A 14,032-nucleotide genomic window follows, 5' to 3' on the forward strand; every position below is an offset into this window, starting at 1 on the left:
AATGGCTCAAATCACATTGACTCTCTAGATCAATAGAGAAGCCAGATGATGATGCATTCCATACTTTTTCACACTGTGTCCTCATAACATCACGACAACGTAATCAATCTCACCCAAAATACTCTCAAACAAGTCATCACTCAAAATTCATAAAAAATCAACCATTCAGGCCTCAAAAACAACAAAAATCAACCGAAAAACCAAGTTATTTTAGCATTCAACAATGGAGGAGATCGACGATGAAGACAATGGTGAGTAAACTTCTGTAGCATCTGCATTGCAAGTGGAAAGGTGGAAAGATGGGTGGTGTACTAATAAAATTTCCCATGTTCCACCTTTCCGCAGAGAGCTAAGTAGAGCCATGCCTCAACAACATGGTGAAGGGGTTCATGAACTTCCCTACTCTCTTTTTCATTACTAATTTGTGTTAGTTTTATTAGTCTTTTTTTGTTTTGTAACATTAATTTGTGATATTTATAGCCAATGATTGTGTAAATCATGAATTGCAATAAAAATCGTAAGTTTTCTCACCGTTGTGTTATCTAGCATCAATGATTGGGTTTAATAAGGTATTCAAATAATAATTATTATGTCAATAATGATCAACATCTATAGCATCTCTTCATTCACATGTGATTTGGGGATAATTCGGGAAGTGTCCAGTACATAGGCGATGGCCGGTGTGTAAACGATTGCAGAGGAAGATGGATGGACACTTATTGACCAAGAAAAGTGTATGCCGCCTCAATCAACGGAGCCAACGCCAAGGGCAAGCCATGCTGGGGGGGTGTATCTCAAAGAGACAACATTGGTTGAGCCATGTTTCGAGAGAGGAAGAACGCAAATGTGAGAACAATCTTTGGTGATTTTGACTCTGCAGAGGAGGAGATCGACGATGAAGACAACGCTGAGCAAACTTCTGTAGCAGTTGCGTTGCAAGTGGAAAGGTGGAAAGAGGGGTGGTGTGTTAACAAATTTTCCAGCTTTCCACCTTTCCGCAAAGAGCTGGGTAGAGCCATACCTCAACAACATGGTGAAGGGTTTCAACTCTCCTGCTCTCTTTTTTATCACTAATTTGTGTTAGTTTTATTAGTCGTTTTTTTTTTGGGGTTTTGTAACATCAATTTGTGATACTTATAGCCAATGATTGTGTAAATTGTGAATTGCAATAACAATCGTAAGTTTTCTCACCATTATGTTATTTAGCATCAATGATTGTGTTTAATCGAGTATTCAAATAATAATTATTATGTCAATAATGATTAGCATCCATAGTATCCCTTCATTCACATGTGATCTAGGGATAATTTGGGAATTGTCCAGTGTATAGGTGGTGGTCGGTGTGTAAACGATTGCGAAGACAAGCACTTATTGACCAAGAAAAATATTTACCGTCCAGTGTGTAAGCAGGTGACGACCGCCCGAGTCAACTTTTCCAATGCCCACCAATTGGGCGCAAATTGGAGGGGGCAATGGGAGTGTGTAACCAGCCTCATTCAAACAACGAAGAAGTCCAAACGCCTGTAATGGATTATGGCTATGACTTCACCTTTAGAGGCGGTTGGATTTGAACCAAAAGCCGGTAAGTTCTGACGCTCGTTCTCTTCGCATAACGTTTCACGGCTGTAAAAGCGTCACCCCCTCTCTGCCGCACACGCTTGAACCGCGACAGCTCGGATACTGGCTGATATGCTACCACGTGGCATATCCTGATACAGTAGATTGTAACAAGTAGAGGGTATCATAGGCCTTGTTCATGCTAAGCTGCAGCCGCCGGATCAACAGCAGCACGTCTTATCAACTGCGCTCACCGTCGAACAGGCAGCTTTGAGGTTCTTCTTCTTCTTGTTCGATTTCTCTGTACCTTGTTATTCTTTTTTGCGACTTCTGCAGCACATCAATCATCCAATCGATGTATTAGTATATGGACCTCGGTTGGATGCACAGCTCACCTCTGGTCGCAGTTGCTGCATGGCTTCGTCTGCCTTGGGGTTGTCTTCCCGGCTCGGTACTACCATAAGTTCATCTTCTGATAGACACTTATCAGTGCCAGCAGGCTCTGGAAGGGTAAAGTTTGGGCAGTTGCGCGCATTCGCCTCTCAAAACATCGATGTAGATGTACCCTTTTCTTCAGCATCGCAGGAAACGGGGCCTCCAACGATCGAATTGGAGTTCATTGCAGTACATTTCTTTTCTCTTTCCTTTAAAATTCTTCCTATTGTGTCCTTGGTTAAGTAATGCAGAGGAGGATATTCCAATGCCCACGCTGCATGAAGGGACTCTTTTTAGTTCATTCCAGTATCCGTGGCTATAGCAAAGAAGTAATCACATTCTCTATTAAAAAATGAGCTAGTTAATTTTAGCAGGCTTTAATATGTCAAACTAGTATCAAGCATGGGTGGGCATTTTCTTCTCGGATTGCATCGCATATTGCTCTAATGCTCAGGTTCCAGTGCTTCAACCCTGCTTGATAGTGCCTGTATCTAGTACACAGTCTGTACCTCTGTCCGAGTAGGCTTCCTTGATCTCCTTGTGTCTTGTTTCAATGGAAAGGTTTTCTATTTCCTTCCAGGTTGGGTGGTAGAAATTTAATATTTTTCTGTTTATTTTGTTATGTGTGTAGCCAGAACGAGGTGCAGATGGTGCGCCTCAGACAGATACAGTATCAGTTGCCAGTGGTGAAAAGGTTTTGCGAACTGTAATGAATGATAGCAAACTGGAATTATACGGGCTATATGTAAGACAATCTGCTCCTTATTCTGTATTCATGTACAGTTAGCTTTCAGCTTGAAATGTTACATGTAGTTGAACTGCTACCTCATTCCCACATGCTTTCCCAATACTTGTTCTTACATAAGACAAGGAAAAGAAAACTTAAAGTCAGTTGCTTCAGGGGAAAGTCATGAATTGTGGAGGTGGTGGCAGCTGTGGGACTTGTACCGTAGAGGTTTGACTCTCCACACTTCGTTGTATTATACAAGTGTTAACACTCTCGATAAAGCTTTCATTGAATGTTGGCCAATGTGATTGAATAGTAGCTTATTCAGAAAATGACGTGACAGATAATTGAGGGCAGTGATCTTCTTAACCAGCGGACAGATACAGAGATTCGCTATCTGAAGAAGGTAATATCTCTGTGAATGCTTGCAACATAAAGGACCGATTGACAAATTATATTCACAATAGAGTTTGTTTATGTTCTTCCAATACAAGATTTTCTTGAGAAAAAAGGCATCCAAATGTACATTAGTTTTGATCCACAAGTCCTGCTGAAAATCTTTTCCTGTTGATTGAGTTTGTAGGTCACCTAGAATTATCCCACGCTAGCGAGACCTCATTGTCAGATGATGATGCAGTGGTCGTATAGCAGGTCAACTAATGTTGTGGTTGGGGGTTCACAGCCGTGGTTCTTTCCTTATTGTAATCCAGTGCATCTACTCTATTGCAACCGATAATCTGCTTGGCAAGGAGAGGATGGAATTCTTGTCTGCAGTGGGTGCTTGGATAGACCCAGCTTTCCTTGAGAAGGAAGGGTTCCTGGAGTTCTCATGGGACTCCAGGATGATCCAACCAGGCTGCCCATTAGACTGGTTGGTTGGACTGGGCTGACACACCCCTATAAAGGGCCACTCATTCCCTGCTACAAATTTGCATGTCCAGCTCTCTGTTCTTAGTGACGATTATGGATAGAAAAAGGGAGAAGTGCCCCTCTGCAGTTGTTCAACCAGCCCGCTAACCAGCCGGCTGCTACATGACATCATTTCTAACTAATAAGTCACCATTTTGCTAGCTTTTGCCTGCCCACAAATGGAGGTGTTGCAACATAGATCGTGTCTGATATGGAATTGCCTTGGGTGGGAATTAGCTGGCTCAAAGGAAATATGATGTTTGCAAGGATAGGTGGAGTACACATCACTTGAGTGCCAATCATGGGTAGTGTCAATTTAAGGACTAAGTGTGTCATGGAGTTGGGACCCTCCTAGCCCTCAATAGAATGCAAATGAGGTTGACAATTGGGTGTTTTAAGTTGGTGACTTGAAGACTTCTTCCAAGCATGGGCTTGATGATGCCACATCGATGGAGTTCCTTGGTTTTCTGGTTGCTTGGGCAAGTATGAGTATAGGAATGGCTTACTCAGAGCGATTGGGCATTTTGGCTGATCATCTTGTAATGATGGATACTTATTCTGGCACAATCACTCAAGTAAGGATACTTTTGGAGAGAAGGAAACTTTGAAGTTGACTTATCGCATGGGCTAGAGACTTGTGGCAACTTCCAAGAGGCTAGTTGCATGTCGGTGGATTCAGATGGGTGCAGTACAGCTGAGAACAGCTGAGGGAAGGTTCTACAGGTGAGAATGTAATACATCAGATGCTGCCCATGCAAAGAAGACACATCCTAGATTGAAGCTCTTGAGCACTGCTCTCCAATTGTGATAATTCTTGGTCGCTACCAAACCATGTTGAGGTCACAACCGTGGATCTTAAACGAGAGATTTATAACTTTGTGTGTGTCACCAACCAATGCAATGTTATTGTTCCTTCAGTTGACCGGTCCATTGACCAACACTTGCCCTTACATCTTGACTAAGGACACTTAACAACCCTTGCCCTTACATCTTTACTAGGGATACTTACAATCCTTGTGATCTTTTTTCTTGCACATGAAATTCACGTTTCCAAATTGCAACTGATGTGTCTTGTTGCTATCTAGGAAAGATCTTCCATGACACCATTCTTTGACTTGGCCTTTGCCTTTGGACCCTTTCTTGCAATGTCACCTTTGTTTCATTTTTCCTACTTATCATAAGTAATAGCCATCTGCATTGACTACTCAAATGTCCCCCCACATCTGCATTGACTACTTAAATATCCCCCTGCATCAGCAGAGAGAAAGTGGCTGGGATGTCCACAACCTTCAATGCAGAGTTAGTTGTGGAACGAGAAAAAGGGCATGTGGGTAACACACAAATAATAAAAACTCTTCAAGCAACAAATGAATGCTCTTAACAGGACCAGTGCCATTTATGGAAGAAGCCAAAAAAAAGGGTGAAGGTTCAAAGTAGAGGGTAGAGCATAGGTGTCAGGGAACTAGGAGAGACAATCATGATTATGTGGAGCTGAATAGAGTTCAAGACATCACAAATAGCAGGGTAAAGTGTGTCGTCACTTGAATGGATTCTGAATGTCAGCAGACAGTCAGCAGTCAATGTTGAGCTGTGAAGAAAATCAACATCTTGGTTGTTGGAAGCAGTCCGGGCAGCACAAACTGCATTTTGGTGCATAGAGGCTACTCCAGAAATGCAGCCATACTGATGACAATCATATTTGGGGGCTGACAGCAAAGTTGAAGGCTGGATAGCAGTGAATACTGTGTGGAGCAGTTGTGAACGCAGCAGGACTGCATTTTGCAGTGGGCAGATCCAAACAGTGCAGCCACATGGATGGCTGGAGCAGTGTGGATGTGTCTCCCAGAGTTGGCAGTGGGCAGCAGGAACCTACATTTGGGGTTAGAACAGCAGCATGAGATGTTGTCAGCACAGCTAGACTGCAATGTGGTCATTATGGCAGATGGAGCTGGTGTGGAGGTTGGTCAAAATGATGGTGTTGAATCTCCAAGAATAGGTATAAAGTGTGATAGTCCCCCTTGGCCCCTTTTATCGAGTCTTGTTGCACATTTAGCCTACTTTAAAACTAGAGCCAAATAATTTGGCCAATAATTCTGTAGTTAATTAGCAATGCTTTGGCTATATGCTCAACGTCCCACCCTCGTAAGGTACCACCAATGATCCATGGTGCTCTAAGTTGTAAGGGTCCCATTATGAGGAGAAGCCATGTGTGAGCATGGACATTGGTTGAGTCTTGACTTATATGTTAGATAAGGTCTATATGATTGGATGGCAAAAAAGTGGCCTTTGTGAATCTAGCCTTTGGGTTAGATAGAGTAGTTATATTGGCAGTAACTCGATGCATAATGCATGGAGTTATGGGATGTGGGAGTTATCAGGGATCCCTATTTTGGGGTTTGGGGCTGAGGAAGTGGCCTGCGACTAGGGTCTTAGGGGGGCCAACGATCCCCTTGAAGGGGGTTCGAGGGTAGCACCCCAAGCTTGATGGTAAATGGAATGTTCATTGGCTGACTAGGGAAGATTCATAATATGGTCGGACAGGCTGATTAGACTACCTTTCTGAGCTATAAAAGGAAGATCCTTCCAAAGCCAATGTGAATCTATCTTTTACCTAATCAAAGTTTTTCTATCTACCCTTAAGCTTTTCGTTTATCATTTGTCTGGATCGCTATCTAAGCTTCACTGTGGAAGCACATGGCTAGATGGAGCTATCTTTGTATTAGTTCATTTGAAATTAAAGTAGTTGCTGACCTTTTTATATTTGCTGTGTGTTCTCTACTTCTTACTCAGATTCTATTCGCAATGTCGTGTAATTTTTATATGTTAACAAATCCCAGGGGGCTTTGAGAAGTGAAGAGCATGTGAGAGGCAAGGGCTTTAACAACAAAGAGGAGTAATGTTGTCTGTTGCATTAGGTAGGAGTGTTGGTGCATTAAGTGGTGGTGGTATTGTCTTGATGATTCAAACATTGAGAATTCGTCCATCAATCTTCAATGAAGGTAAGTTAGATGGTACAAACTATACTTTGTGGAAGTTTAAAATTACAGCTATCCTTGATTCTTATGAGTTTCTGAAGACGGTGTTGGGGACTGACCCAGAACCACAACCCACTCTCGACTCATCAAATTCGAGTGTTATGATTTCTCCAAATGCAGATCTTTTATAAGCTTGGAAACGAAGGAATGCAGATGCATTGTGTACCTTAGTTACAAGCTCTTCTGATAGTGTTTTGATCTTAATTCAATATACAACCAAGGCATCAGAGGCTTGGAACGTAATGAGGAGTTAATACAAAATGCGAATTCAAATAAGAATTTAGAACTTGGAGAATCAACTAGCAACAGAGAAGTTCGTTGAAGGAAAGATAGTTGAAGCATTTATTACTTAGATTAAGAATGTGTGCGACTAGATGATTGGCGTTGGGATTCAAAAGACTAGTGAGGAGCTAGCTCGGAGGTGTGTTCGGATTTATCCACCAAAGTTTGATGGATTGGTAATTGCCCAAAATACTCAAGTGAGGTTCTAAGCTTTGATGTTTGAGGAATTTTGTGCACTATTAATGAAGGAGGAGTTGCAGCTTGAAGCCCAAGTTGTCATGTTAAGAAGGTAGATGAAAAGAATGGCACTTTGAAGATTGAAGGGAAGGAGACGGCCAATATGGTTGAAGTAGAGTTAAGAGTTATCCATGGTGACCATTGAGGAAGTATGTTCCTCGGTACAAGAAATATCTACCACTGACTCATGGGTATTAGATAGTGGTGTCTCTCGTCACATGACCAACAAGAAAGGTATATATAGCTCTATGAAGCCTCAGAAATAATCCATCACTATGACGGTTGGGAATGATGAAAATGCTCTGTTGAGGATACAAATACTATTTTCTTTGTTACTTCAAATGGTGAACTAAAAAATCTTTCAAATGTGTTGTATGTTGCAAAGATTAAGAAAAATCTGCTATCAGTTGCTTCTATAACTAATCTTAGCCATGAGGTGAAGTTTACTAAGACATGTGTAGAAATCATTATTACTAGCAAAGTTGTTGGCAAAGGATAAAGAAGGAATAACCTGCATGAGCTAAGTGCTTTTATAGCCACTGTTGGTGTGGACACAAGTAAGCTCTGGCATGAAAGATTCGGTTACATTGGCTTTGTAGTGTTAAAGGAGATGCATAAGCAAGGTATGGTTGCTTAACTATGTGCAATAACTAAAATGAAGGAACCATGCGAAGCTTGTATGATGGACAAGCAATAGAGGAAGTGAAACCAGTCTTTCTTCTCAGATAGGGTAGCAAATAACCTGATTAAGCACTAATTACAACAAGTATAAAATTCTCGTAAACCGAAAATGTACACTTTATCACTTTAATCTTGGACATTGGATATATTGTTGGTCCCAAAATTGGTGTTCCTTGTAGTATTTCTTTATCTTATATTGCAAATGGAAGGAATATATCTGAGATCATTTGATCTCCTTTGCTAATCCAATTGCCTCTTGTTGTCAAAACTAACATGTAAGCCTCCAAACCAATTTGTCCCTTGGTCTGTTTGGAGATTGGCCTTCACTCTGCTCCTTGAAATACAAATTCAGCTCCAAATCTATTGGTTGGTTGGCCTTTTGAATCTCCCTGAAATTCCTCAATTTGAGTTGCTAGAATTCAAGTCCTAAGTGCTCAATTTTGAGCACTCATCCCAAGGAGGCTGTCAAAATGCTAATTTTTGTGGTAAATTAGGGTTTACAGCAGAGATTGATTGAAATCTCTTTCTCTGATGGCTCAAACTACTGAAAATACTGAGATAACTTGAGAGATGGCTGGGGAATGAGAGAGAATATTGTAGAGAGAGAAATTTTAGAGTTTCATTGTGAGAAACGTTGAAAAACTGTTGTTTCTCTACTTAAACAGCCATGAAAGTTGGCATCTATAGCTTAGGACCACCAGAAAGATTGTTGCCGCCTCCTATTTGTTGTCGCTTGCACCAAAAGGACCTTGGGCTATTGCCACCTGCTCTTGGAGGGCTCTGAATTGTTGTCACATGCTGTAGGACTGATCCTTGGTGGCTGCAAATCACATTAGTAGTCTCTCCCTGCTCTCTAACAACCTTCTTCTCTCTCACAATGGCCGGAATAGATTCCACTAGGCTGCAATTGTTCTCAATTGCACTGCATTGTGCTAAAGGAAAAGCATACTATAGTGGAATTTCCACAAGGCATCACAATCACAACATTGGCCATTGTTGTCCAACCATGCCATAGGCCCTGAACTTGCTGAAAATTTCCAGCCAGTATGTACATGACATAAATCCGAAAAACAATCCAAAACTGTTGCTAGAAACCCATTGGATGCATCCATAATTCATGTTTCTCAACTTTTTTGACTATCAACCATAGAAAAGCATTAAGCATGGCTGAAACTATCAATGGCATTTACTAACATCTTGTTGTCTATGGAACCAGCTGTAAACCATTGAAAATCAAGCATAATCTAATCATAAGCTGATCACAAACCGTTGCAAATATAACCCTTAACTGACCACAAATTCATTGCAAAAATTGACCAGCAATCAATGCAAGAACTAATACCAAAAGTGACAATAAACAGTTTTCAAATTGATCAATAACCAAGCTGAAATTGATCAGCATTTTTGTCTCAAAATTAAGGTAAAATTTATGTCAAACTGATCATATGTTGATACAAAAGTATAGTCCTAGTGCCTGGGTGAAACTCATGCTCATCTACATACATCTCACAGTGACTAGTACACTAAGTAGTGACCTCATGGCAAAATACTATAAGCACAGTACCTTGGATGCATGCTGAATACATTCGAGATCGATATACGAGAGCTGTCCATAACTAGAGGAGTGGAAGTGCTACCTTCCCCTTGAGCATTAGGCAATACTTCGGACTCTTGTTTTGCTGAATCTGATTGAGCCCGAACCAAAGTCAACTCTAACTAAAAGGCATCCCGATAAAGTTGCAACAATTGAGGATGGTCTGCCAAGTCATCCTCTTCCATCCACTTTGCATCTATTGGTGAAACAATGCTAAAGCTTCACCGAGAAGCATATGGAAACTTTACCTCTAACATGCCTCGAACCTCCACTAGGTTGTAGGCATTTCTTCCCCTTAAGCATTGCGATGCTTTATACTTTCACATTGTTGCAATTTCAACTTAACTAATATACAACATTGCATCCAGTTGACTAGCCTCTCATGTGTATCTAACATGCTACGAACACTAGATACATTAGGCGCCATTCTTATTTGCATACTTTGGACCATTTGCATACATTTTTCCATACATGGCATGCATTACTAGTTGCATTTTTCCTCATGACCAACACTATATGGGTCATTTGCATGACCAGTATTAATACCATGAGTCCTAAACACAATGGGCTGCATATATGCATTGCCAAACTTGCCACTTCGTGCCCCAGCATCATGCCAACATAGTTATACATGGGTTTACGCATCTTACCAGCCATACCTTGATACATTGGGCCTTGCACACCATGTATTGGTTGCTGCATACCAAGGCTGCTTCATCTACTAACTTATCCTCAAGTGTTTCTACTCTTTGCCGTCTCCTAGGTTGCCTTTGGGGGGGGGGGGGGGATTGAGCCGTTAGGGGCTGAGTCTTCTTCATTGGATGAGGATTTACCTTGCCTTAGTAAGGGGGAGTCCCTTCCACAAATAGGTGCTTTATAGGTGTCGGAGGCCTCTTGGTCTCCTTCACAACAGGATGAGCCTATCACCATTCCTTAGTGGTATCAGAGGCTGATAGGATTCAAGGACTACACAGTTCCTTAGATGCCTCTTGGTCCACGTAGATTAGCTAGGATCTACGCCCAACGGGATTGTTCACTTTGCTTGAACTATGCCCTTATGTCACAGATCCTTTGGGATCATGAGCCTCTAGTTAATGAGTCTCTTGCACAGGAGGTTTGGCATAGTGCTATGTAGGTTGAGCTCGATTCTATCGAGCAAAACCAGTCTTGGAAGCCAGTCCGTCGTCCAAAGAAGCGGAAAGTGATTGGTGTGAAGTGGGTCTAAGATCAAGTATCTTACAGATGGGACCTTGGACAAAGCATAAGGCTCAGCTTGTTGGCAAGGGATTCTCTCAGTGGGCGGGTTTGGATTACTTTGAGTCTTTCGCACTAACAGCTAGGATGTCCACTATTCGAGCTATCTTGGCTTTAGCTGCTTATCACCATTGGTTAGTTTATTAGATGAATGTGAAGTCAGCTTTTCTAAATGGCATCTTGGAGGAGATTTATGTATCATAGTCTCTTGGTTTTCTTGTGCAGGGGAAGGAGGACCATGTTTACAGATTGTGGAAGGCTTTCTATGGCGTGAAGCAAGCTCCTCGAGCTTGGTACCAGAGGATTGATTGCTTCTTCTTATAGAGTGGCTTCCATCGTTTCGATTATGACCCCAACCTTTATTATAAGGTTGAGGGTAACAGGTGTGTGTTGGTCGTCTTATATGTTGATGACCTTATTATCACGAGTGACTCACTGGAGGTTGATCAGACTCCGGAGATATTGCGACATGACTTTGGCATGACGGATCTTGGGATCCTACACTTCTTCCTTGGTTCGGAGATTTATTAGTTGGCATAGGTTATATTTATTTCCCAGCACAGGTACATCTTTGAGCTACTTTTGGAGTTTTGTATGGCCACATGTTGGTCTAGTTCTTGCCCCATGGACCCAGAGTCTGAGTTATTGGCAGCATGTGATCCCCTTCTAGATGTTACTTGTTACAGGTGCCATGTTGGCTCTTTGATCTGGCCGATTCACATGCGGTCAGACATAACTTTTGTGGTGGCTTTGCTCTCTTCTTTCATGAAGATTCCTATTGAGGCTCCTTGGACGGCCGCTTTGCGCGTTCTATGCTATCTATAGGGGACTCCATCCTACAAGCTCATGTATGGAGAGGGAGACTACTCTTTTTGGATGGAATGACTCTAATTGGGTAGGTGATGTGGATTTGAGACAGTTCACTATAGGTTTTGCTTTCTCCCTCGATTCGGGAGCTATCTCGTGGAGTAGTAAGAAGCAACCTATTGTAGCACTTTCTTCTATAGAGGTAGAGTACCCCTCTCTTTGTTCGATTGCTATGGAGGCAATGTGGCTTTGTTGGATGTTGGTGGAGATTTGTTTTTCCTAGACAGGACCCACTCAGCTACACGTGGACAACTAGAGTGCCCTAGCTTAGGCTAAGATTTCTATGTTTCATGCCTGCATGAAGCACACCAAGGTTCAGTACATTGTTATGTTCGAGAGAAGATCGTGGATTCCAAGTTGTTGGTGGTTTGTTGTTCCACAGAGAACAATGCAATGGATCTCTTCACGAAGCCTTTTGCCCAGGGCTTCCATGCTTCATCCCATGAGATTGTTGGGTCTTTAAACACTCCTAGGATGATCTGAGAGGAGTGTTAGCTTCCCTATTTTAGGGTTGTCAGTCCGTCATCTCTTGATTGTGAGCTCTTGTAAGAGTTTGACATAGACATGGGAGCTCCTGCATTGTAGTGTGCATTTCTTTTGTTTTGGGCACATTTCCTATGTTTGTTAGTTGTTATTCATCCCTTGCCAATGTTGCCTGCCCAGGATGCCACTTCATCTTTTCCGGATTTTTCTGTGCAGTCGGACGGCATTTATTGCAGTCATAGGCTATTTTTAGCAGGTTGGGCAGATTTAGATGCCATTTTGGCAGATTGGCCGGATTTGGAGACTTTCAGCTATTTATAGCTGACCCTCACTTGGCATACACATCTTCTGCAGGTTGCTCCTCTGACTCTGGCATTCTCCTCTGTCTCCAATGCTGCTGCTGCCATCATCATTCCGAGCCTGATCTGGTGCCCTCACCGATGCCTCAAGCTGTGTGCAGGGACTGATCTGTCCACACTGTTGTATTCAGCATTGTGTTCGTGTCCTTCTTCAGTTGCGCACTTTCACATATGGATGTGACTTGCATGCAGTGCTCTAAAAATTAATTTGGATTCCAATCACATCTAGTGCATGCTTGCTTGTTGTCCACACTGCAGTACAAAGGGTTTTCATAGAAGTGGCTTCAAAAATTATAGATCACTTGTTGAAACACTACAACTGCAATTTGATTCGTCCTTAGCAGACAATGAACATTTCATTCTTGCCTTGCAATTTTGCAGCTATAACTATCCTCAACTCTTTGTGCTGAAGTGTTTGTAAGGGTTTTTACAGTGTAGCTGCCAGTGCTACAAGTCATTGACATTGAACAAATGCAAATGGATATCCCTATCCACCCTTGACCAAGTATGTTAGAGAGAACTAAAAGGAAAACACCGGTGCTTTGGCCGTGTCAATCTTGTCTCTGTTACACATCAAAATGGAGTTATGCTCTGAGAGAGAGAGAGAGAGAGTGTGTGTGTGTGTGCTGGGGGGGGGGGGGCCGGGGGGGGTGTGTGGTGGTGTGGTGGTGGTGAGACAAGGAAGTTATTCCTGGTTCTAGCTACTTGCTCCATAACATTGTCCAAACCTTGCAGAAGCCTGAAAGCTGGAGACTTGCATGCCAAACCATTGTTGGGGATAAGTTGAACTCAGGAAAGGTATTGAAATGTTGGTTGAAAGTTTCGTCAGTTGTGGTAGTGCAATGAACCCATTGAACTCATTGAAGAGTTCAGTAAATTGACAATGAGTCTTTTTTGGGAGGCTTACAGGTGATTGTTCAAAGGCTTCCTCAACGGAAAAAGTGAAGGGGAGATCATGCATGCAGAAGTGATACCTCGCCTTGACGGGCTCTTCTAGTTCTCTTTTGGAGAAGATAGATTTTTGTTTGATGCCCTGCCCAATGAATAGCTACACATCTTCCTAAAATCAACAAATGAGTGGTGCTTCCAATAGCCGAGGCTCCCCCACAGCGTTGATTATGACAAGCACCATATAATAAGCAACTGCTTTATGGTTGCACTCTGGTTTATGTATTGACATCTAAGTGACAAGTCTAAGGTACTTACCCACTTGTTCTGTCTTCCTAGCCTGTCGCATAAGGCCTATATTTGTCATTACCAACTTCTTGAAGTCTGTTTATTTTGTATTTTGACATGCATAAGCTCGTGTATCCTTTGAAAATACCCCTATGTAAACACCTCTCACACACACACACACACACACACACACACACACACACACACACACACACATACACTCATATAGTTGGAGATGGGCATCATGAAGTTAGCTATGAGAACGGTGGCATGCTAATCTCTTCATGATGTCAAGTTCAAGTCCGCAATCCTAGGCCTCTCACATCTCTGTTGTTACTGGAAGCAAGCACATCAAGCACCTCAAAAAATAAAGATAAATAGCAATCCCCACCTCCATTACCCTTTGTTGTTAAGCTTCGTAATATCTAAAGGTGAA

The 14,032-nt window shown here is 42.1% G+C and overlaps 1 protein-coding gene across 2 annotated transcripts; it reads left to right on the forward strand.

Moving 5' to 3' along the window:
• The first annotated feature begins 1,673 nt into the window (after positions 1–1,673).
• Positions 1,674–13,741, forward strand: LOC148036873 (photosynthetic NDH subunit of subcomplex B 3, chloroplastic-like). Of its 2 annotated transcripts, XM_087677198.1 has the most exons (7): positions 1,674–1,832; positions 1,948–2,181; positions 2,624–2,737; positions 2,894–2,947; positions 3,063–3,125; positions 13,156–13,218; positions 13,330–13,741. In XM_087677198.1, exons 2-7 carry the CDS (start codon positions 1,972–1,974, stop codon positions 13,363–13,365), a joined length of 540 nt encoding a protein of 179 aa, XP_087533324.1. In that variant the 5' UTR covers positions 1,674–1,832; positions 1,948–1,971; the 3' UTR covers positions 13,366–13,741. The 2 variants fall into 2 exon arrangements, with proteins under 2 accessions (XP_087533324.1, XP_087533325.1); XM_087677199.1 differs by having other exon boundaries at positions 1,678–2,181.
• The last annotated feature ends 291 nt before the right edge of the window (positions 13,742–14,032 follow it).

The sequence above is a fragment of the Lygodium microphyllum genome, chromosome 4 (genome assembly GCF_053477565.2).
Source record: "Lygodium microphyllum isolate KBCC chromosome 4, Lygodium_microphyllum_v1.1.10, whole genome shotgun sequence".
NCBI classification, from domain to species: domain Eukaryota; kingdom Viridiplantae; phylum Streptophyta; class Polypodiopsida; order Schizaeales; family Lygodiaceae; genus Lygodium; species Lygodium microphyllum.